Source organism: Erythrolamprus reginae, chromosome 4 (assembly GCF_031021105.1).
Source record: "Erythrolamprus reginae isolate rEryReg1 chromosome 4, rEryReg1.hap1, whole genome shotgun sequence".
Classification (NCBI taxonomy): Eukaryota; Metazoa; Chordata; class Lepidosauria; order Squamata; family Dipsadidae; genus Erythrolamprus; species Erythrolamprus reginae.
In genome coordinates, this window is record NC_091953.1 from 47,305,367 (window position 1) to 47,331,183 (window position 25,817).

At 37.5% G+C, this 25,817-nt stretch overlaps 1 protein-coding gene across 3 annotated transcripts; it reads left to right on the forward strand.

Annotated features, from left to right (window-relative positions):
• Positions 1–436: 436 nt before the first annotated feature.
• VGLL3 (vestigial like family member 3) lies at positions 437–25,014 on the forward strand. Of its 3 annotated transcripts, none has more exons than XM_070750246.1 (4): positions 437–840; positions 4,280–4,526; positions 7,801–8,301; positions 21,515–25,014. In XM_070750246.1, the coding sequence occupies exons 1-4, from the start codon at positions 586–588 to the stop codon at positions 21,559–21,561; spliced, it is 1,050 nt and encodes a 349-aa protein (XP_070606347.1). In that variant the 5' UTR covers positions 437–585; the 3' UTR covers positions 21,562–25,014. The 3 variants fall into 3 exon arrangements, with proteins under 3 accessions (XP_070606347.1, XP_070606348.1, XP_070606349.1); XM_070750247.1 differs by having other exon boundaries at positions 21,518–25,014; XM_070750248.1 differs by lacking the exon at positions 21,515–25,014 and adding an exon at positions 19,561–21,233.
• The last annotated feature ends 803 nt before the right edge of the window (positions 25,015–25,817 follow it).

Consider the following 25,817-nt stretch of genomic DNA (forward strand, 5'->3'; position numbering starts at 1 on the left):
AATGTTGGTAAAACTGTGCATTGCACAGATAGAAAGATTCTGAGTATTCTGTAGCTTGGCAGAGCATACAAGTTAGTATGGAATTTTCTTTTCTCAACAATATATCAATACACGTACAACATTATAAGAATTATTATTATTTATTAGATTTGTATGCCGCCCGTCTCCGCAGACTCGGAGAATAAGTCAATGTTGCATAAATAAAGCACAAAAAAAAAATCAGCAATATTTCCTTCCGTTTAAATATAAGTTACTTAAGCTCCCATATTGTGGGAAAGCCGAAAAGAAAACTATAAACATTTTTTTCCAAAAGCAATAATAGCAGTTCCTCCGGTAGCACAGCAGTAATGCAAACTTTGCTCCAATCCGAAGCGGGCAAGGCGGAGTTTCCTAAGTTGGGACGCGCTGCCTGGTGATCTAGCAACTGGTCGAGCGTGGAGGCTCCGTATTGCGTATATGATAATCAGGGTGGCAGAGGCGGATTGCGCTTCTCTGCCTCCCCGTGACTACGATGCCTCCTTATGCGCCCGCCGCCGATTCAGAACTTCTTATATAAGTGTTAAAGCGGCCGCCTGCTGAAGATGAATGCGTCTTGGCTTCGCAGTCCCATCAAAGCACCGTTGTCGAGATCGCTTGGGAAAAGGTACCTGTGACCGGAGCGCAGAGCTGCAGGGACCGGCAACAGCAGGTCCCGCGGGTATCATGAGTTGCTCGGATGTGGCGAGGCATCAGGGGCAGGCGACGTGTCACTCGTCCCAGGTGAAATTGCCCGCAGCATCCGCCGTGTGTTCCACGCGTCCTTGTCCATTCTCCACACCAGCGTTCACGTCGAGTCAACAGGTGAGACTCTTAATAAGTCCACGGGAAAGCTGTTATTCTTGTAGTGGGCGGAGAAAGCAGCAAGGGGAAAGACGGAGTCTGCTGGTCCCATTCTTGGGAGAGGTGGGATGGATGAACTCAGCGGGGAGAAAAAAAATATGACTAAGTGTCTGCCCAAAAAACGAGCACTGGATGTTTATCTCTGGAAAGGGCTGGATGATCTTTGGAGTTTAACCAATGCCTTGTATTAGAAGCTTGACTCCCGAGGTTCATTAGGTACCTGATTGAACAGAATGGCTGGTTGCTCTGTGTTGAGACCTGTCTTCTGCCACACACCATGTATGCAAATATTCTTCTGGCATTCTCTCATCTAGGAGTGATACTCATCTCTTCAATATGCAGACTACATATAGAAGGGCATATGAATCCAATCAGATGCAGTGTTTGACTCAGTCACTTACTCACAGTTGTATTCATCAACATATGCTTTGATTTAGTACTAACCCTAACCCTAATACAAAGCCCTTCAAACCGTATTCTGAATATGAATCAAAATGTTCCTACTTGGTGAATGACAGTTTATTTTTGCCACAATATGAATATTTGGACAGGCTCTGAATAGTGTAGGTGCTGGATGGTTTCAGCCACTATCATTTTATGAAGTGTCTGCTCAAACCATCAGAACTTTGTATCTGGAGGGGGCCAGGTGATTTTGATAGCTAGATGGCTGAAACAGAAGAGAAGTTATCAGATTAGTAGAGTTTTAATGTGGGACCTGTAAGAATGTTGCCTATTTGGCAGAAGAAAAGGTACTGCCAATCCAGTAACACAGAATGAATATACAGTACTGCAAACTGGTGGTACTTCATATTTAAAGTTATTTCACACCAGACCAAAATGGAGGTGTCAGTATCAGAGGATCATGGGAGATATAGCCAGCTTGCTGTTTTTATCCCCCTTCTTTTTATCAATTCTATGCCTAAGGCTAGAGGGTTTCTTGAGTTATCTTCTTCTTGGAATGTGAAAACCTTTGTGATGACAATATTGAGAGCCACTGTGTCCCTTTTCTGAGTAATCTGTTCAAACTTCTGCTATTCTCTTAGAAGTAGTAGTGTATGAAACTTGGAACTTGGAAGGTCAGTTTGCTTGCAAAATTCTAAAAAGAAAGGACATTAGGACTGTGAATTCATGAATTCACCATTCTAAATAAAAGCTGGAAGCTGTCCTTAAAGAAGGCTGCTTTTTGTAGTTATTTTCCAGTTTTGAATATGCAGCATGCATAGAAAGAAGTCACATTAAATTCAGTATGGTTTTTTTATTTATGGATACATGTATTCAGAATACGTGACTAGCATTTTCTTTTAGAAGATAATGTAACATTGTTTTGTCTAAGTTGAAAGTGGATCCCAAAAGTTTGATGTTTGTCACAGTGAAAATTGGATCATTGTAATGATTGTAGACCCTAAGACATAATAAGTAATCTTAAATGGAAAAGCTATCCAGTTTTGAGTTTTAGCCTTTTGGATATATCACCAGAAATGCAGTGTCCCATAATTCCAAACAGAAAGTTGCTTCATTACAGCAAACATTTAAAAAATTATAGGATGTATCACTGCAAACTGTATCATGATGGACTATAATCCTTTGCATAAGGTTATTTGATTAACTGAGTTGTAATGCATGAAAATATAGTGTCTCAGTAAACGAAAATATTTCTGCTAAAAGTGCCACAAGACTAAGTTACTTATATTGTTTCTACTGCTTGCTGTTTGTTTTGGAGGAAGTCTATTGATTCTTGAGGTGAGTAGATTAATTCCAAACAGACATAATCAAAATTAAGAATTATATGAATCAAATGTCTGTGTACACATTTACCATGGCAGTAGTTTTTAATGAAACATAATTTCAGTGACTTATTTGCTAAATGTGTGCAGAATTATCTGTCAGAATTTAAATAAATGATACAAAAGCAGCACTTCGTTACATGTTTGATTTCAAAGAAAAGTGAAATCTATCTATCTGTCTGTCTGTCTGTCTGTCTATCTATCTATCACATACAGTTTCATTTTTGAAATTCAGCTGTTATCCTTTGACTTAAGAATCTGATGTAACAAAATAAATCAGTACATTCTTATCAAGATGACAACACTTTTAGACTATGCTGTGCGTGGGTGAAGTGGGACTAATATTGACTTGGTCCCAATATAGTCATCTGAGAATTCACTTTTTTTTTACTGCATTCCATGAGGTTTTATCATTATTATGCACACACACACACACACCAACACACACACAAATGTTTTCTCCATACATGGGAAGTGACCCTTAGTACCAACTTTGTTGGAATTCACAAATATGGTCTAAACGCCAATGATTCCTGTTTTATTAATTTTTCTTTCTGCTACTATAGGAAGCAGTTTTATCAAAACCAGGCTAATTACTTCAAGCCTACTCTACAGTATATTAGTGTCAGAGAAGTATAAATTAGGAAATCTCCCCTTTATTTTAATTGTAATGATTTTTGTATGTAGGTATTCAAGTTTATTTGAAGTAATATTTATTGATTTATAATTTAAAGTTGTATGACATTAATATCTACTTTGAACAAACTTGTATGTCAAGAAGCAGATGTTTGTTTATATGTAAAATTTAAACTGCTTTGAAAGATAATGTAATCTACTTAAATTTTGCTTTTTATATTCATAATAGAATATTGGGGTATCATATCATAATAGACAAGTTTTTTGTAAAAAAGAAAAGAAAAGAAATATTTTGAAAATAATTGGCTTAAATTGGACTAGGTTTTTTCTAGCATAATTGTCTGGTTTATTGGAAAATAATTAAGATTTATTTCCAAGTAATTAAGCATATGATTGACATTATAATTCTTCTGTTTTCCACATTATTTATTCAGTTTAAATCTGCCTCCTTGTGCAATGCATAACAATACCACAAAGAATTTGCTTTTTCCAAATAATAAACATTGTAAAGCTGAATAACATTGAAATAATAAATTTTTGGCATTCTTTTTTCTCCCATCAAACTCTATGGCCTCTATATTTTATATCTGTATACTTGCTCTTTTTCACTGATGGAAGCAATTAATTTTCTCATCTTTCTCTATCATCTACTGTCCACGATTGTTCATCCTGGGAAAAAGAGATCCTTTAAAAAAATGTATTTGTTTAGGAGTGAGTTAGGTTTTTTTCATTATTCGGAAACATCAGAAAGACTTCTTTTAATTTTTTTTCTATCACAATCAAATAACCAGATGGGAAATATAAAAGAGATCCTAACAGGCCATGATAGTAACTAATTAACAAACTTTCTACCCTATAGAATGGGTCGTGAATACAGTTGTAACAAATAATATAAAGTACAGTATATTCATTTTCATAGGTTGACAATCATTAGCTTTTGTGATATGTAATTATGCATATTTTTTTCTCTCTCTCATTAGAATAAAATATTTGTATATAGCAAGATGCAAGAAACTCTGGAAGTGACACTTTCTAACAAACAAGAAGAAGATGAGAAAGATCAGCCTACTGAAATGGAATACCTTAATTCTCGCTGCGTCCTTTTCACCTACTTTCAGGGAGACATTGGCTCAGTGGTGGATGAACACTTCTCAAGAGCTTTAAATCAAGCTAATAACTCCAATTCAGAAGCTGTTCTTCCAAAAACCAAAACAGACTTATGGAGAGGTAAGTTTTAAAAGGAAAGCTGAATTTAACATTGTCTTCTTCTCAAATATTTAAAACACAAACTGATTTCTTTCAGTTTACTATATTATCTTTATTTAAAGAACAAGAACAATACAATGCAACACAAAACCATACCTCTATCTGCACTTAGCACATAAGGTATGCAGGTAGAGAAATTGGGCTAGGTAGCAAAAAATATTTCTCTAGCTGGATAGAACCTAAATAGCTTCAAGCAGAATGTAAAAATGGTTGGGAATGTTTTAATTATCATTATTAACTTTAGTGTATAGATAAATAATAAGTGAGAACATTTAAAATTAAAAGGACAAAGGAAAGCAATTGAAACATTTATAATATATAGAAAAAACAATTTGCCCAATTTTAAACATATCAGTCTGTGATCATGTGGATTATGCAATAACATTGGTCCTTCTATCAATTGAGTTTCAGTTAATAAACCAAGTGAACACATGGTATTGATTCAAAATTGTCATTCTGAGCTCTTTTTAGGACACTGAAAAGTAGCATCATTTTGTAGTTCCTCAAACTTTGCAAATAGTTGGCATAGTTATTCATGTAATGATAAATTTGAAATATGGGATATGTAATTCAAAAGTATATTCAACTCTTCAAACCAATTTAAATAATATAAACTAATGTATGGATATGAAATTAACATAGTGGCATAAGCCCATATCAAGCCCATCCATCCATTTTACAACTCCACTGTTATGGGATTGGCAACAAATACTTTTAAAAAACATCTGATTTTTCAATAATCATAAAAGGTAACCTTTTACTCAATGATTTCATTTGCAGATAAACACATTTTCTGTTCTTCAGCCAGTGTTAGTATGTGACATGCCAGTTCTTTATTGTAGAGTTCTTATAAATAATTAATATTTATCTCAAGTGTACTGTTTAGGTTTATTTTATAAAAATGTTTTAGAGATTTAAAATTATCCCAGACCCAAACTGATATTGAAAATAATCCTATTTAAGAATTATCTGATGAATTATCTTGACAGAAGAGTCAATTTAAAAAATCAATATACTTCTGATTTGCAATGGCAAAAATAAAAGGTTATGAAGTGTTTTCCACTTTTAGAAATTTGGACGTATGCCATTAAGTAATTTTCTCACTTCTTATTAAATCATAATCATAGTAATCATAGTAGTAGAAAACAGTAGCACAAATCCAACAATTTAGGTTAGTAAATGATTATGCTTTTTTATAACCATGAAAGCCAGCTCGTTGACTTTGGGATAGTAATTATCTCTCAGCCCAGTCCTTTTTACAGGTTGTTGTGGAAAAATAGGAAGGAGATAGAAGTATTAGGCATGAGTTTTATATATATAAAAAACAGTAAATCATTAATACAGTTGGTTGCATAATCATCCAGATGTTTAGACATCTGGATTTGGCATTTCCAAGGACCTTGGATTGGCAGATGTTGTGGTTTGATGGTATTAAAGGTATTGTCATAGGATGTAAGCTTTTCCAAGTAAAGCTGTCCTTGGCAATTGATTGATGATGATTTTGCCATTGCCAAGTATTTTCAAGCAGTGATCCCAATTGCTTTGGGATTGCATCTAAGACACCTATTACTATCTTTGCTTTCTTTTGTTACAGTTGTTCTACTTCTATGTAAAGGTCTTTGTCTTTTGTGATTTTTCTCTACTTCTTCCTTTTCTATTGTTTATTGTTATTTTATATTAGATAGTTCCAATAATATACATGCTTTTTCTGGCACTAGTAAACTTAAAACCATATAACATATTGTCTTCTAATTATTTTCATTAATGTAACAGATAAGATAATAGAAAGTTCAATGAAGAAATACAACTAAGAAAGAATTAAAATTTACTTTGGATGGCCAGATCTAAAGAGATAGTGGCATCTTGAATTCATAGTTTCATAGTAGTATCTTGAATTCATACAGTAGTGTAACTTAATTACAGGAAGAAATGATTTATATGAATTTTCAGAATTTGTGAAAGTACTATTATTTCTCAGTACATCAATCATTAGAATGGAGTTGAAAAAGAAAAAGGAGTAGAATAGAAGAGAATATTTTTTTTTTATTAGGCAAGTATTATTGGGCACACAAGGAATTTGTCTTGGTGCATATGCTTTCAGTGTACATAAAAGAAAAGATATGTTTATTAATCATTAACTGATAATGCTATAGCAAATAGAAATGAAGAAGAAAGTAAAATTAACATATTAAATCGATAGAAATCACAACAGTACCTCTGGACTGCAAACAGAGGATTAAAACCTATGTTTCAGAACAATGGAAACAATAGAATCCTAAATTAATAATACCTAATACATGACATTTGCCCAGGCCTAAAAATATAACAGGAATCCAACAACAAACCCATCATCAGGTAAATTTAACCTCCTAGGCTTATTTCCAGAGTGGATGTCCAACACACTATTCCATGGTTTGCAATGGTGTTTTCTGGTGTAATTCAAACTGTTGTCACCTCTAAGGTCATAGTTGACATAGAACAGTATTTTTCAACCCAGCATGTATGGACTTCGATGCTAGCTGAGGAATTCTTGAAGTTTATCAACACAACTTCAAGTTGCTATGGTTAAGGAACATGGTATAGCCTAAAGATAACTGCAGGATAATCTGCCTATGATAATTTTTTCCTGAATACTGGCAGAGCTGACATGTCATGGGTCCTGTCCATTAGGATATATCTAAATAGAAATTGTGCCTTCACTGTTGAACACCATCCTTGAAGAGATCTTTTATAAGGCAGTTTGAGACACCCCATTCTTATAAGAAAGATAGGATAAAGATATTGGTATCGTAATTTTAGATATTGTTTTCATGTGTTATACAGTTTGTAAAAACTATATAAAGCACTGGTCACTGTAGATCAGAAAATGTGCTATAATCATTGTATTTATTGATATAGTTTCACAAGAATTTAAAAGCAGTTATGAGTGTCCTTAGTTTCTTTGAGCCACAATGGTGCAGTGATTAGAGTACATTACTGCAGGCTACTTCTGCTGCCTTCTGGCTGCCTGCAATTTGGCAGTTCAAATCTCACAAGGCTCATAGTTGACTCAACTTTCCACCCTTCCAAGCGAAGAGTAAAATTAAGACTCAAATTGTTCGGTGGACTCTGTAAACTGCTTAGAGAGGCTGTAAAACACTGTAAAGCATTATAATTACTTTACTTTATATAACAGCAGTGATATTTCTAAATTCATTTTAACAGTTTATATCATTTTTGCTTTTTCTCTTAAAAGAGAACAGAACAATTGCAAACCAAAGGAAGAACTTCCCAGCTTCATTTTGGACCAGTTCTTATCAAACTCCACCTCCTCCATCTTTAAGTGGAATTCATTGTGATTTTCCCATTCCTATACCAAGCACCTTTTCAGTAGATCCTAACAGCTGGCCAGGACATACATTGCATCAGACTGCTCCGCCTTCCTCATCTAACATGCCAGAATCTTGGCATTATCCTTTAGCATCTCAGGTGAGCTCTTCATCTGGACATATGCATGATGTGTACATGCATCACCATCATCCCCATGTACACATGCATCATCACCATCATCCGACTTCACATCTTGACCCACGGTACAGACCTTTGCCGGTGCCCTCAGTTTGTGCAGGCAAGATTCCTTCGCTACAGTGTGATGCAACAAAGTCAGATCCTACTACTGTCAGCTGTGCTACCTCAGCTTGGGCAGGAGCCTTTCATGGGACAGTTGATATTGTGCCAACATTTGGATTTGAAACAGGTAAGCTGGAATTAGCTTTTGGGTATCTACACATGTTTCAGAAAATGTATGACTTATAGCTCTTAAATTATTGTATTTACATTCATCCTTATTTTCCAGAGTTCAAGATGGTATACTTGGGTTTTCCTATTTTATTTTATTTTATTTTATTTTATTTTATTTTATTTTATTTTATTTATTTTATTTATTTTATTTATTTTATTTATTTTATTTATTTTATTTATTTTATTTTATTTTATTTTATTTTATTTTATTTTATTTTATTTATAAATTTATTTATTTATTTATTTATTTATTTATAAATTTATTTATTTATTTATTTATTTATTTATTAGATTTGTATGCCGCCCCTTTCCATAGACTCGGGGCGGCTCAAAACACAATAAAAACAGTTCATGACAAATCTAATAATTTACAATTTAAAATATTTTTAAAAGCCCATTATTAAGCAGACATACATACAAGCATACCATACATAAATTGTATAGGCCCAGGGGAGATATTTCAGTTCCCCCATGCCTGACGACAAAGGTGGGTTTTAAGGAGTTTACGAAAGGCAAGGAGGGTAGGGGCAGTTCTAATCTCTGGGGGGAGCTGGGTCCAGAGAGTCGGGGCCGCCACAGAGAAGGCTCTTCCCCTGGGGCCCGCCAACCGACATTGTTTAGTTGATGGGACCCAGAGAAGGCCCATTCTGTTGGACCTAATCGGTCGCTGGGATTCGTGCGGCAGAAGGCGGTCTCGGAGATATTCTGGTCCAATGCCATGAAGGGCTTTAAAGGTCATAACCAACACTTTGAATTGTGACCGGAAATTGATCGGCAACCAATGCAGACTGCGGAGTGTTGATGTAACATGGGCATACCTGGGGAAGCCCTTGACTGCTCTCGCAGCTGCATTCTGCACGATTTTCATAAAATTCTAAGATAGATTAGAAAATATTAATTGGCTTAAGGCAAGGGTGTCAAAGTCAAGGTCTATGGGCCAGATTTCACCCATGGGATGCTTAGATCTGAACCACAGGGCTATCCTAGAAACAGCAAAGGACCGGCCTGCAATGCCTCTGCCAGTGACAATGGAGCTCGGGATGCTGGTAGAGGGTTGCAGGAAGACTTCACAGTCGAAAATGGATCTCGCAAGGCCCATGTTTTGTTTGTCTGACAGAGGGTTGCAGGAAGCTGCCGCAGTTGAAATTGGAGCTTGGGAGCCCATTTTTGCTGTTGAGTGCTTGTGCCAACCCGGGCACCCCCAACACAAGTGATATTGAGCTGGCCACACGCACCCTGTCCCTGCCCCCCCAGAGGTCAAATATAACCCTAATGCAGCCCTAATTGAAATTGACTTTGATCCATCTGGCTTAAGTGGTGCCTTTGTGGTTGAAGATTTGACTTTCATAGTCCAAGTTTATCATTTTTGTTTAAGCAGTTGTATTCAAACATTATTAATATAATTATGTATTATTCTTGTAAGTAGGATGAGTTTTTTGCTAAAGCTAAATTGCTTTTTCTAACTTTTGGCTTTGAGTTTGAAAACTTCGTTATCTTTAGTCATTAGTTAGCTGAGATCTGGTTTCACACTTGACATTGCTACAATTTCCCTGAATGTTAAGTTACAATTTTGGCTACAATTAACTGCCTTATAATTATACAAACCAAATTTCATTGTGATAACTCAATATTTGGAGTACATATTACATTAGTATGTTTTCTTCATTTGTGAAAATGTCAAATTGTTACATTAAACCAAAAGCTTAGTACTGTAGTTACGATCCAAACAGATAACATTATTGTTAGGCCTATTTTGAATCAGTCACTTAAAACAGCTTCTTAAATTTACAACTTTTAAGAATGCTGAGTTCATATATTGTTAAATCAAGCATCATTTGTAAACTATTGTTCATTCTTTGTGTTATGAACAAACAAGTAATTATCTCTTGTCAGAAAATCCATGAATTACAACATGCATTGAGTTGTGTGATCTATATACCAAGCCTGTGGTGTTAGAAAGATCTAATATGCACAAATATTTGCTAGAGTTGTCAAACCATTAATAACTAGAGATAACTCTAATGAGATAGCTCATCTAGTTATTGGCATTTTGTTACACAGAAATTGAAATTTTCAGAACTCCACTGCATTTGCTTCATTTGTATATCTTAACTATTCCTGCACTATATTATGGAGCAGATGATTGTTGTGGAACTTGTACATTCTGCTTGTGAATGGCATAACTCATTTATGAGCAAATATGAATTATCACTTACTAAATTGTGAAACTGTGAAGCTCACTAAACTGAACTTTTAAAACCTGGTATCAGACATGTGTAGCATACATCATGTATTTCCTTTTCCTTTCTGCCTTGTCCCTTACCTATTAATGAATAGTACATCACAATGTTTCAGTCCTGAGAAACTATAGTCACATTGAAAGAAAGGAATCTATGTTTGGTCTTGTGCTCAAAATAAAAACAGCTATCTTCATTTTGAGATGACTCCATTAAAGAAATGAGAGAAACCATGCATTTTGAATACAGGCTTGTAAAATTCTTTACCAATTAGCAGTATTTAGAGAAAACATAATGATGACTGTTTTTATGAATATGTGTCATGGTTCATTTTTTGCATATAAATCCATTTGGCACTATTGTAAGTAAATATTTTTATCCATTAAACATCAGTGGATGTTTACTTCAAGATTTCCATGTGTTATGTCAGGAAAATGTGTTAGATAAATTTTATTACTAAATTGTTTTTCCTTTTTTAAATGTTTGAAATAGAACACAGGATGGAGCAAAATAATTATCTAAGAGAAGGGCAAAGACTACTAACAATTTGGATGTACAGTATTTTAACTGCATCTGACTTTTTCTTTCTTGTTTTCTGTACTAGTGGCTGCAAACCAGAAAGCTTTATTTTCACATTTGCATTCATGTAATGGTAGAGTCAGTTGCTTGATACTTGCAGCCTCAAGAAATAAAAAAAAATAACCCAACTAAATCTTTAACAAACCTGGATGACTTTATGGTCATTAATAATGTTTCCATAATTACATTTCATGTTTTGAGCCTAACATCATTATCTGCTACAATGTCATCATCTGCCAAAACAAGCAGATTACTTTTTATGGAACCTGCTTTTTGCAAGGTATAGTATATTTTTAGTAGATTTGAGTTTTCAATGAATTTTTTTTAATTAACACATAGAAGGAAAGGTGGCTCAAATATTATAACATACATACATACATACATACATACATACATACATACATATATACATACATGGTAAAATATTTGAGCCACCTTTCCTTCTGTGTTAATTAAGACAAATTTCATATATATGGTTACATACTTTTGCTAGGGAGCCTAGTATAGATCTATTTCAAGTTTGTTATGTTCTCGTCAGGTAGACATACAAAAACAACAAATATTATATATATACCGTGTTTCCCCGATAGTAAGGCAGTGTCTTACTTTTTTTTAACCCCCAAAAGCCCCCCTATGTCTTACTATGGGGGTATGTCTTACATTGGAAAAAAAATTGAAAGGGTCCTTTTAGCGGCGCAGCAGCGAGGAGGCGAAGATTGGGGTTTCCCCTTTGCGTGGGCGGCGGGGAAGACCCAGGGAAGGGATAGCGGCGGTGGTTTGGATTAAGCGATAGTAATCCCCCAAAAGGATGAACTCCAGCATCGGAAGGCCGATGAACCGATGGCTACGAAATTAAGGCTTTTCTTTGAGAGAGAGAGAGAGAGTGGGGGATAGTCGTCGTCGGAGCGCTAAAGACCAGGGCAGAGAAAGCGCGAGCTGCATGCGGGAGAAGCGGAGGAGGAATCAGGCAAGCCGAATGGGAATCCCTCCCCTGCCCTCCCTCGCTCCATTCCCCGCCAGCAATTCCTCCGCAAACCCACCTCTACATCCTCGCTCTGCAAGTGCCGAGACAGGCGGACCACATTGCAAAGGGCTGCCTCTCCTGCCGCCGCTGCTATTGCTAATGCCCGGGGCTGTAAGCAAAACCCGGAACGGACTCACACAGAACAGGCTCCCATTCGGCTTGCCTGATTCCTCCTCCGCTTCTCCCGCATGCAGCTCGCGCTTTCTCTGCCCTGGTCTTTAGCGCTCCGACGACGACTATCCCCCACTCTCTCTCTCTCTCTCAAAGAAAAGCCTTAATTTCATAGCCATCGGTTCATTGGCCTTCCGAGGCTGGAGTTCGTTCTTTTGGGGGATTACGATCGCTTAATCCAAACCACCGCCGCTATCCCCCCCTCGCGCGATTCCTTGCACCTTCTTCCCAATGTTATATCTGCGGTTCAGCCTCCTTCCCCGTCGAGAAAGCGTGTGCAGCGGGGAAGACCCAGGGCTCCCCCCCCCGCAATACCCCCGTGTTTCCCCGAAAGTAAGACATATGTCTTACTTTTGGGGTATGGCTTATATTAGCCAACCCCCCTGAAACCCCCCATATGTCTTACAATCGGGGGGGTCTTACTATCGGGGAAACACGGTAGTCAACAGAAAACAATGTGTGTGTGTGTGTATTCAAATTTGTAAAGAACTAATAAAGAAATAGAGGGAGCCCAGGATAGATCTATTTTGAGCTTTTTAGCTCTTGTTAGGTAGCCATACCCTCATAGGGTACAATATATACATACACATATATATTTGCCCAAAGTATTAGTCAGACCGCAAAATAAAATAAAAAATAATAATTAAAAAATAGCCTACTCCATTACTTGCAGCTGCAACATGGGGTTTTTTGCCTTCCATTTGGACTTCTCAGTGTCCCTGTGGCCAGCTTGCGAAGGCGGGCAATGGAAGGCCACGGGGAAGGCAGGAAGGCTACGGAGAAGGCATTTCATTAGCTAGGTGTATGCAATAACTTTAAACACACTACTAACTCAGTGTAGTGAATTATGGTTTTGTGTGTTCTCCTAGCTTTCAAGTTGGCTAAAGAATCAACTAAGTAGAAAGAACAGGCTCCTCCTTCCATTCCAAAAGACTAGCACTACTGAGATTGATAATGTCAAGTTTATGAATCAGACCTATACTTAGGACTTCTTAGTCTAGGAACAGAATTAATTAAAGTGTTAGAGCTACTGTAAATCCAGTTTCTTACAGTAGTATGCATATAACTTATTTTACATAGTATGCCAAATCTTGTTTTAGATTAGAACTTGATAATAGCAGTGGAACCTAGATTACGACACAGAAAAATTAAATATGTATAAGAAAGTACAGTGGTAACTCTACTTAAGAACTTAATTCATCCCGTGACCAGGTTTTTAAGTAGAAAAGTTTGTAAGTAGAAGCAATTTTTCCTATAAGAATCAATATAAAAGCAAATAATGCATGCAAACCCATTAGGAATGAAATAAAAGCTCTGAATTTGGGTGGGAGGAGGAGAAGGAAGAAGAGGAAGAGGACAGTCGCCGCCAAAGGAAAAAGGAGAGGTGAGGGGAATAAAAAAAAACCCCAAAACTTTAAGGCTTAAAAAAAAAAGAGGGATGATAATGCAGTGAGGCGGAGCCGGCGCCTTTCCTTCACTATGGTGACTCCTCGGTTTGGCTGAAACCAAGTTGATCCGGCTGGAGTGAAGCACCCACTTTTGCCTTTCCGTGCCCAGAGGCTCCGGAAGGCAACCTCACGCCGGGTGAGTGGGAGGCAGCGTGAGCGAGTCACCACAGTGAAGTGGTTTATTCCCTCTCCAAGCGCCCAGAGAAAAGAAAATGCCCCATTCTCTCTGGGCTATCAGAGCCTCCTTAAGAACCACTGAAAAGCTCCTCTGGCAGCCCAGAAAATCCTTAGATGGGCAGGATTAAAGGGGGAATGGCAGGAAACTGGCTGGGCCTTCATGCCACTCTCAAATTTCCTGAGAAATTTTTCCTGGCTCGGGTTCTTAAGTAGAAAGTGGTTCTTAAGAAGTGGCAAAAAAACTCTTGAACACCCAGTTCTTATCTAGAAAAGTTCTTAAGTAAAGGCGTTCTTAGGTAGAGGTACCACTGTATATGATAAATATGACTTTCTAAAAAAATAATGGACAAGTGGAGATCTTGCCTATAAGAAAATTTAAAAATTCTAAAAGTGTTAAAAAAAAAAAAGTCAAAGGAGCGTGCGCGTGCGCAAGTGCCCACACCTATAATTCAATGCCTGGGGAGGGCAAAAACAGCTTTCCCCAACCCGTGAAAGCCCTTTGGAGGCTGGAAACTGCCTGTTTCCCAACTTCTGGTAGGGAAGTTTTTTCCCTAACTTCTAGTAGGCTTGTGTTTCGCCCACCACAGGCTCCAAAGGCTTTCCCTGAGCCAGGGGAGAATAAAAACGCCCTTTCCCATCACCCCGGAGGATCTCTGGAAGCCAAAAATATCCTCCCAGATGCTCTGTAGAAGCCAAAAATCAGCTGGCCAGCACTCACATGAATGTTGGAGCTGACCTAGGACAATGGCTCGTGTACAGGAGATATGTCTCCGCGTGCCACCTATGGCACCTGTGCCATAGGTTTGCTATCATGCTGTATATACAGGTGTGTTCCAGCCTTAAAAATGATGTTGCATAATGAAGAACAGTGTCCATGACATATCTGGCCTTGAAATGGTATTCATGATGCTTGTTTTATTTTAATCAATATGATAAATGGATATGACATGATAATAAAATTATTTCATGAATAAGCAGGAAACACATTCTTTTTCCACCTTATAGAATCTTTTCAAATGAGGAGCAGCCTTGTTGAGTTGTGAATATATGGCAGTAAAAGATGGGAATAACAGTTTGTTCATTTGTTACATTTATCCACTGTATTTCTTCTGAAGGTACCATACATGAATTTGTGTTCCATTTTTTATTGGTAAGAGTCCTGTGAGTAAGATCAGGTGGAGAAAATATAATTGGCTTAAGGTCATTCTGATTCTATTTACTTTTTGCACTTCTATGATTTATTGTTAAAAAGTCATCTCATCCATTGTTGCTGTTCTCCATTAATAAAATGGCGTGGAGTCTTCTTTGTGCAAGAAGAATTCAACAATCAATTCACCCAACTTATTGCTAGCATTATTATGTCATCGCACCAACCTCTCATCATTATCCAACTTTGTTGCCAATTTTTAAATATAAAAAGATAATAAATGAGATAGCATTCCTTTTCTTTTCTATTCAAATATGTATAATTTTTCTAAGGTTGAGGATTCAAACTGAACAAAGAATGGTGAAAAGTAAAGTACATAATTATAGAGTTTAGAATTTAGAATAATTTGAAAGCACAATTGCAATAGTTTGCATTATAGTTACAAAGGAATATACTGCATATTATTTAGAAGTCATACATATATATATATTACTTCTGTAGCTTTGTTTTTTGGGTTTTTTGGAGAAAACTCTTCTGTTTTTCACATCTTAACTTAATCTCCTGGGTGATATTGAAAAACAAAAGAAGACAAGAAGAACCTACTGGAAACATTTTAGTTTCATCATGGTTTTGATGATAAAGAAAATTTGAGAAGGCATATTTTACTGGTTATAGTATGTCCAGTAGTTTTATATGGCACTGAGTATTGGCCAACCATCAAATGCTATATACATGCAGTGTAGATGTCTATACTTAATTGATCATTAGATGTTTCTCTTCTTGTCAGCACTGACAGTATGGCAGCAAATATTTTTGAAAAAATGTGGAAGAATTTTTTTTTTAAATGGCAAGATGACTGCCCTTTGCATGTGCATCCTGTGACTGCAATTAACATGTCACCTTTTTGATAGCTCTCCCCACATCATCCCATTCAGATTCCCCTAATCACAAATAAAGATATGTCATGACAAAAAATACAGGTTCATCTGTCCACTTCATGCATATTTAATCAATATAAGTTTGCTGTACTAGAAAGAGGTTGTTTCATTTACAGTGGTACCTCGGTACTTGAACGCTTCCTTTCTCGTACATTTCGGATAACGAACAAAATTTTCGGCAAAAATTTGCTTCGGTATCTGAACAAAAATTCAGATACCGAATAGCCAGAGAAAATTTTGTTCATTATACGAGTCACGTAATGAAGGGAAGCTGCTGGAGCGGCAGCAACTGCTGAGATGGCTCCGTCGGCTTCCCTTCATCACGTGACGTTCCCGGCGCTGTTGCTACTGGAAGGGAAATCGCCGCTGTTGCAGCCACAGGGAAGGAGAAAGTTTTTGAAGCTGCTTACAGGTAATAAAAGGAAGCAATGAGGAAAAGAGCCCCCAGAAGCTGCCAAGATTGCAGCAGCCCCCACCCTTCCTGCAGCTTGGAGCTCTTAGAGAGCTCCTCAGCCCCCTGAAGCTGCCGGGATGGCAGCTTCTGGGGGCTCCTTTCCTCATTGCTTCCAGCAGCCCCCACCTTTCCTGCAGCTTGGAGTAGCGAATTTATTTATCCCATTGGAAATAAAGAAAAGAGATTTAATTGGTTCCCAGTGAGTTAACAGGGGCTGGGAACCAATTAAACCCATTTCCATTATTTCCTATGGGATAAATAAATTCGGTACTCAACCAAATCGGTTCTCGACCACACTTCTGGAACGAATTGTGGTCGAGTACCGAGGTACCACTGTATTTCTATTTTTCTATTCTAGTTTGTTCATGCTATTAATATAATGTTTTATTACTATCTCTAAGTGATGGTACTTTTTTCTTTGAGCTTAAGCATTAATAGCAATAGCACTTAGACTTATATAAAGCTTCACAGTGCTTTATAGTCCTCTATAAGCAGTTTACAGAGACAGCATATTGTCCCCAATAATCTGGATACCCATTAAGGTTTGATAACTAGAATATATCATGTATCACAAAAATGTTTCTCTAATTGTAAAAATATAATCCCACTCATAAGCAGTCACACAACATTTAGTCACATGTACTTGCTTTGTAGTTAGTTACTCCCAAAATCAGATTTTAGACTTTATTATTCTATCCATTGTTCTCATCCAAATGTTTATTTCCTTGGGCTGAATCACATGTTTATGATAATCAGCATTTTCTAAGGAGTATTGGAGAAAATAGTTGCAATGAAGTGATGCCACTGAAGAACATGTAGTTGAAATCATTTACCTCTTGGGGTACCAATTCTGAGAGACATTAAAAAGCTGCATTAACCTTTAACTTGTAGATTTCAGTCCTTTTTTTTCTCACCAGTCTTTTTTTCTTCACTTATTGATATTGGAACATAGATCTTTTTGACATTTTTAATGGGTTCTACTAATATAGTTGAAGCATTAATTTATATTATTAGTCTATGTATGATAGGCCCGATGTCAGTGATGGCAAACCTATGGCGCGGATGCCACAGGGGGCACACGGAGCCATATCTGCTGGAATGCGAGCTGTTGCTCTAGCTCAGTTCCAGTGTGCACGTGTATGCGAGACAGCTGATTTTTGGCTCGTAGAGCGACTCTTGGAGGGTGTTTTTGGCTTCCAGAGAGCCTCCGGGGTGATGAGGGAAGGCGTTTTTACCCTCTCCCGGCTCCAGGGAAGCCTTTGGAGCCTGGGAAGTGTGAAATACGAGCCTGTTGGGCCCACCAGAAGTTAAGAAACAGGCCATTTCCGGCCTCCAGAGGGCCTCAGGGGTTGGAGAAAGCTGTTTTTGTCCTCCCCAGGCATTTAATTATGGGTGTGGGCACTCACGCATGTGCGATAGTGTGCGTGCATGCTTCTTCGGCACATGAGGGAAAAAGGTTCGCCATCACTGCCCTATGCTAAATAAATAAATGACCATACTCCTGAAAATAAGGCTAGGCTAAAGGCCATTATTGACACTCTTTGATATATTTGGTTGCAGATATAGATATAAATATTACATAAAATCTGGATGATGCTTGGCATCACTGCTGAAGAACAGAATTTATGTACTATAGCAGGGTCCCAAATCCCTGGCCTGCACTGGCTGCCGATCAGTTTCTGGTCACAATTCAAAGTGTTGGTAATGACCTTTAAAGCCCTACATGGCACTGGACCAGAATACCTCCAGAACCACCTTCTACCGCATGAATCCCAGCAGCCGATAAGGTCCCACAGAATTGGCCTTCTCCGGGTCCCATCAACTAAACAATGTCGTTTGGTGGGCCCCAGGGGAAGAGCCTTCTCTGTGGCGGCCCTGGCCCTCTGGAATCAGCTTCCCTCGGAGATTAGAATGGCCCCCATCCTCCTTGTCTTTCGCAAGTTACTTAAGACCCACCTATATCGCCAGGCATGGGGGAACTAAAACATCTCCCCCAGGCTTATTATATTTCACGTTTGATGTGTATATGCTGTATGGTTTTAATTGTTGAGGTTTTTATATATTTTATTATTAGATTTGTTCCATTGTTATACTGTTTTTATTACTGTTGTGAGCCGCCCCGAGTCTTCGGAGAGGGGCAGCATACAAATCTAATAAATTGAATTGAATTGAATTGGGCTGCAGTGTGCCAGAAACAAATAAGCAAAGCCCCGTCTGCAGGATGCAGACCGCATGGGAAATCATGGCCCCTCTGGTTCGCAGAAAAACCTCTGTCCACAGAGCTGATCCCTGGTACCCAAAAGGCTGGGGGCTTGTGTACTATAGTAAGATTGAGGGACTTATATTTTCAATTATTTTATATTCTAGTTGGGTATTATCAGAAATGGAGTTCTGGAGAAGGAAACCCCAAGACATGGGCCTTTGATACCTACAGTACATAGTCTATACAGGAGGACTATTGACACCTTCGCTTTATCATGCATGAATTAATTTTGAGTTCCTCTTTGGCGACCCTTTGACATTTAAATAGTTATTAGAACTTGAATACTACATACAGAAATATGTGGCTCAGTAAAAATGTATTTCATATACTCTGATTCCAACAATCCAACCAAAAGCTTTCTTTACATTCCATTGTAAAAGCATTTACAATGGAAAATCTCTTCTTGAATCTATCTACCTAACAAAATCTAATGAATGGATGAAAATGGAAACTAATATCCAATCATTGGTCTCATTCATGGTCCCAAGAAAGACATCCCATTTGTTCAGGAGGCAGGAGACTAAATATAAATCCTAAATGCCTATATATAGTTTTCTTGACATTAAAACATTGTAAAAGGTTATTCAGTCAATATATTAAACCATATTGAAATGAGTCAATAGTAAGTAATTTCAGGAATGTTGCCATTTCCCCCCCTTTGACTGTTGGAATTTCAGCACCAGCCTTAATTTTATTTTGATTAAAAACAGAGACCAATAACAGTCTTATCTTTTCCAATTTCCTTGTGTTAACCTATTCTAACACTTTTGTTTTTAGATTCATCGGCTGGTAAACAAGAAATCTGAGCTAATTATTTTCTGTCAAATTTGTTTTGGTCATATTGATCCAGTATTACTTTTTTTATTTTTAGTAGCTGTAAGACTAAAAAAATAATAATGGAACAAGCAAGATGCAATAGGAAGTGTCTTGAAAGTCAAGCATAGTTCCTCATGGTTTATTCCTGTATTTCTTTTTGTCGCACTGTTATTTCAATTCTTTTTGTAGGTTTAAACTACACCATTTAATCAAACCTATGTATTAGGTTTCTTTATTTATTTAACATATGGCATCTACATCTTCTTTTTAATATGTTTGTGAGTGACATGGGGAAGGTTTGGTAGGGAAGGTTTGCCTATTTGCCGATGACTCTAAAGTGTGCAATAGGGTTGATATTCCTGGAGGGGTCTGTAATATGGTAAATGATTTAGCTTTACTAGATAAATGGTCAAAGCAATGGAAACGGCAGTTTAATGTTTCCAAATGTAAAATAATGCACTTGGGGAAAAGGAATCCTCAATCTGAGTATTGCATTGGCAGTTCTGTGTTAGCAAAAACTTCAGAAGAGAAGGATTTAGGGGTAGTGATTTCTGACAGTCTCAAAATGGGTGAACAGTGCAGTCAGGCGGTAGGGAAAGCAAGTAGGATGCTTGGCTGCATAGCTAGAGGTATAACAAGCAGGAAGAGGGAGATTATGATCCCGCTATATAGAATGCTGGTGAGACCACATTTGGAATACTGTGTTCAGTTCTGGAGACCTCACCTACAAAAAGATATTGACAAAATTGAACGGGTCCAAAGACGGGCTACAAGAATGGTGGAAGGTCTTAAGCATAAAACGTATCAGGAAAGACTTAATGAACTCAATCTGTATAGTCTGGAGGACAGAAGGAAAAGGGGGGACATGATCGAAACATTTAAATATGTTAAAGGGTTAAATAAGGTTCAGGAGGGAAGTGTTTTTAATAGGAAAGTGAACACAAGAACAAGGGGACACAATCTGAAGTTAGTTGGGGGAAAGATCAAAAGCAACGTGAGAAAATATTATTTTACTGAAAGAGTAGTAGATCCTTGGAACAAACTTCCAGCAGACGTGGTTGGTAAATCCACAGTAACTGAATTTAAACATGCCTGGGATAAACATATATCCATTGTAAGATAAAATACAGGAAATAGTATAAGGGCAGACTAGATGGACCATGAGGTCTTTTTCTGCCGTCAGTCTTCTATGTTCCTATGTTTCTACAGAGGTCATGCAATCACTGATATAGAAATTTAATTTAAATAAAGCAGCAGCAAATACACACACGCAGAGATGTGGGTGTGGGTGTTGGATATAAATATTTGGGATGGGTACTCTGTATTCACTGGTTTGAATGTCATGCTAAACTGTAATTAGTGATATGAACCAAGATGCTGTTCACTTTTCTTTGTTCACACCAGCCAACTATGAAATGTTTAAATGTTTTACCTTTATTTTATATCAATTACCATATACCAACTGTTATTAGTCATAATTAGAATTAAAGCAACAAATCTCAAAATATGGCTAAGATTAAGCACATTGTAGATTTTCAGTTTAATATTATAGTGCTGTTATTCCAAGGACAAAAGATGAAAAAGCTGTCAATGCCTTTGCGAACTTGCTATGAATTGGGTGAATAAATTTAAGATAACATAAATTTAAGATTCACTGTGTCTTATTCCTATCATGCTGAATGATGGTGCCTTGTAATTTCTGAAAGAAAGCACCAGCATCTTTTACGCATTTATTGAATTTAATAAAGAGAGGTAAAATTCATGCCAAAGGTTTTTAGTAACTCTTATCAATTTTTTTAAAATCACTGCAATTTTTCCTGGAAAACTGAAGTACAGTAAGTACATTGTATATATACAAAATCATGTCTATAAAATGTATTTTCCATTTATGCATCATTTCCTTTTTCTTTTGAAGCAGGCACTCAACACCAGGACAAAACTAAGGAAGCTTTATGGTTTTGAAGTACAAATGGAACTTGTAAAGAACCAGCATTAAGAATTGCTATCCATGAGAAAGGGATATGGTCCACCTTTCCGTCTCTCTTTCTGTCTCTCTCTCTCTCTCTCTCTCCTCTCTGCATCTTCACAGCACAGCTAGACATTCTGCTAAGCAGATGCTGAGCCAACTGTATCATATGATTGATCCTTTATACCCAGCTGCCTATTTGTCAGTCTCAGGATTGCTAAGTAGAACTGTGATGAAAAGATGGAGCTGTTCATCATCCATCATTTGTCCCCTGAATCTGCAACAACATTTCTGATGTCCATCTTTTTATGCCGCTAAATAAGCATTTGGTTTTGTTGTGTAATGCACAACCAGGAGAGGACATAATTGCAACTAATTGTTAACCTTTGGAAATGCATTTTGGTAGCTATTTGTGAATCCTTTTTGAGGAAATACAGAAAGTTTACATAAATATTTACAGGCTATTTTAGAACAGATTGTTTTTTTTAAACAAAGTTAATAATTTTAAAGTTCTGTTTAAAGAACTTGCTTGCAGAAGTGCACTGTCAGATGTTTTAAATGCCTATTTTTAGTTATTTGTGGAATTTCATTGTTATTTGCTCAAATATCTTATAATTATTCGCTGTTGACTATATAGGTTGGGTCCTACATAGATAACAAATTGTTGGATGTTTTTTACCTTCTTCTTGACAATCACTCATATATAAAATAGTTTTCATAGCTGTAGCATCTAAAACATGAGATTAAGCTTTACTGCTTTTAGTGAAAACTTTGAGACACGGACAATTGGTTTCAAAATGTAATAGGATACAAAGCTTTTGACTTAAAATCTAACTGCAAAGAAAGCTTTGTTCTTAACTTTACACTGACATTATTTCCATTCTTACTGTTGAGCACAAAATATCTAATGTCAGCCTAATTTCTTTCACTTTCAGCCTAAATTAAAACAACTAGTTTAGTGCTTTAGAAGACACTTTATATTGTCTCTTTTTCCCTCTCATTGCAAAATAGTTAGAAGTTTCCTACTTATAGGAGGGCCTTGAAATCCATTATTAGAAAGTACTTTAAGCAATCTATGTAGCATGTACAGTAGACTGGAAAGTACTAAGTGATGCTGCAAAGAGATTTGGTACAAATACAGTTATGAAAATTTAAGCAAAACTCATCTAGAGAAAATCAGGCTTTGTTGTTGCTAATAGCTGACACTGATTTGATTAGAAATACAGATAATCCTTGAATTATGAATGTAATAGAGCCTGCCAATTACATTGGTGAACCAAGGATTCATTAACTGAATGACATTAATTTAAATGCATTTGATTGAATGCGCAGGTTGTTAAGTGCACATGAGGTATCAGGGAAAGACCATGCTGGAACAGGCCACCTGCTTCTGACTCAAGCGTCCCTCAACCTACTGTGATATATCATGCTTCCCCACCCCCATGCTTTCCCGCTGGATCTCCACAGGCACTGGGTGTGTTTGCTAGCCTCCCAGATTCCAATTGCTCCTCCCCACTCCATGTCTGATCACTCACTTACTTTTTGAAGATCTCTAGATTTCCAGAGCCATGTAGCAGAAATAGCGTCAATTTTTAGTCCGATATAGTGGTACCTCTACTTTAATAATAATAATAATAATAATAATAATAATAATAATAATAATTTATTAGATTTGTATGCCGCCCCTCTCCGAGGACGCGGAGCGGCTCACAACAACAATACAACACGTACAAATCTAATATTAAAAACAATTTAAAACCCTCATTACAAAAATAAAAACAATCACACAACCTAACAGTCCATACATAAAACCATAGTAGCTAGGTGTATATTAATTTCCCCATGCCTGGCGACATAGGTGGGTCTTCAGAAGCTTTCGAAAGGCAAGGAGAACTTAATTGGTTCCTTGATTAGGGTCTTAAGTAGAAAAGTTTGTAGGTAGAATCATTTTTCCCATAGGAATCAATGTAAAAACAAATAATGCGTGCAAACCCAGTAGGAAAGAAATAAAAGCTCCGAATTTGGGTGGGAGGAGAAGGAGGAAGAAGAGGGGGAGGACAGTTGCTGCCGAAGGAAGAAGGTAAGGTGAATAAAAAAAATCCAAAACTGTAAGGCTTAAAAAAAAAAAAAGAGGGACTCTGAGGCAGAGAGGAGGAGCACGCGCCTCCCATACACCCGGCGCGCCAGAGAGAGAAACCCAGGTGGGCAAGAGGGGGGAACCTCCTGATCCTTTGACTGAAAGGTGGCTGCTGCTACCTGCTTCCTCTTCCTTCCCATGCTGAAGGGCTTCCCTCTCCTCTCGCTCACTCGTTTTGTAGCCAGCACCTTTCCTTCACTGTGGTGACTCCTCGGTTTTGCTGAAGCTGAGTTGATCTGGCCATTTCTTTTCTCTCAGTGCTGGCAGACGTTTATTCCCTCTCCAAGTGCCCAGAGAAAGAAAAATGCTTCATTCGCTCTGGACTACCAAAGCCTCATTAAGCGCCACCAAAAGGCTCCTTTGACAGCCCAGAAAAGCCGAAGATGGCTAGGATTAAAGAGGGAATGGCAGAAAACTGGCTGGACCTTCGTGCCGCTCTCAAATTTCCTTGGAAAATTTTCCGGGCTCGGGTTCTTAAGTAGAAAATGGTTCTTAAGTAGAGGCAAAAAATCTTGAACACCCAGTTCTTTTCTAGAAAAGTTCTTAAGTAGAGGTACCACTGTACTGGTGAAGCTATAACAATGTGAGGAAGGAAAACTGCTTTACTAGCTCTGCAGGTCTGATGAGACAAATAAGCTCTGCACTGATTGGCTGCTGCCTTTGCGCCCCAATCCCTGAAGCAGCTCATTCAAACCAGCCACCACAGCAACAAGCAGAAGGTGTCTATGGCTCTTCCCAGGCCAAAACCAAACGTGGCCTGCAGGCATATTAGTCTCATGGCAGAAAAGAGATGAGATGGGGGAAGAAATAAGCAGGGCGCATGTTGAGCTATTACTGTAGTCAGTCATAAGAGTGAATGACCACTGCAACATACGTAAATTCCAGTTTGGGTCGTAAGTATTTTTTGGGGAAAGGGAGTGTCATAATTTTGAATCATCACTAAGTAAACTGTCATATCTTGAGGATACCTGCATTTAATAACTCAATCAATGTTCTGTTGAATCAACTGTTTAGTTGAATATGGAAAAAAGACATCCATCAATAATTTTAGTAAGTTTAGAGAGGATAACAATAAGGTAAGCTTACCATTAAAATATTAAACACCAGAATTTAATGAAATGTATTAAAATCTCCAATTTTAACTAATTATGGATATTTCTAATGGAAATCATAGAATGGGTTTGTTGTAAACCACAAGGAAAAATGACTTTTGTGATCTGGATTAGGGTTTCTTCTTTGTAACTTGATACATTTACAAAAAAGCTCACTATTATTAAATACTGGAATAAAGCTGTTCTTTTTTTCATAAGCATTTTTCCCTAGTAGTCTATTGCAGTGATTTTCAACCTTTTTTGAGCCACGGCACATTTTTTACATTTGCGAAACCCTGGGGCACATTGAGTGGGGGGGGGGGAGGCTAAAAAAAGTTTGGACAAAAAAATTATCCCTCTCTCTCTTCCTCCCCTTCACTCTATTTCTTTCTCCCTCCCTCTTTCTCTCCCTTCCTTTCTTTCTCTCTCTCTCCATCCCTCTTTCTTTCTCTTCCATCCTTCCTCTCTTTTTTGCTCTCTTTCTCTCTCCCTCCCTCCCTCCCTCTATGTCTCTCTCTCTCTCTCTCCTTCCCTCTCTTTCTTTCTCTCTCTCTCTTGCTTTCTCTCTCTCTCTTTCTCTCTCTTTCTCTTGTTTTCTCTCTCTCTCTTGCTTTCTTTCTCTCTTGTTCTCTTTCTCTCTCACACACACTATTTCTCTCTCTTGCTTTCTTTCTCTCTCTCTCTTGCTTTCTTTCTCTCTTGCTTTTGCTTTCTCTCTCTCTTGCTTTCTTTCTCTCTGAGCTTCGCGGCACACCTGACCATGTCTCACGGTACACTAGTGTGCCGCGGCACACTGGTTGAAAAACACTGGTCTATTGAGTGTCTTTTCTACCTCTCTTCAGAACTGTTTTTTAAAACCTGAATGTAATGTATTGATTTCTACTCCATCCAAAGATTTCAAATGTTCTAAAATTATATGTTCTCTTCCCTTCAGTGTAAAGCTTTGATCTACTGAAGTTGTTTAAAGTGTTTCATGCTTAAAGCCATGTGCGCCTTTAAAAAAGAGGCAGGATAAGTGTCACTT

Bases quoted from the DNA above. Each gene is read 5' to 3' on its own strand.
- VGLL3 (XM_070750246.1), top strand. From the start codon at position 586: ATGCGTCTTGGCTTCGCAGTCCCATCAAAGCACCGTTGTCGAGATCGC. The intron at 841-4,279 runs GTGAGACTCTTA...CTCTCTCATTAG, and splicing joins CGTTCACGTCGAGTCAACAG to AATAAAATATTTGTATATAG. The intron at 4,527-7,800 runs GTAAGTTTTAAA...TTCTCTTAAAAG, and splicing joins CAAAACAGACTTATGGAGAG to AGAACAGAACAATTGCAAAC.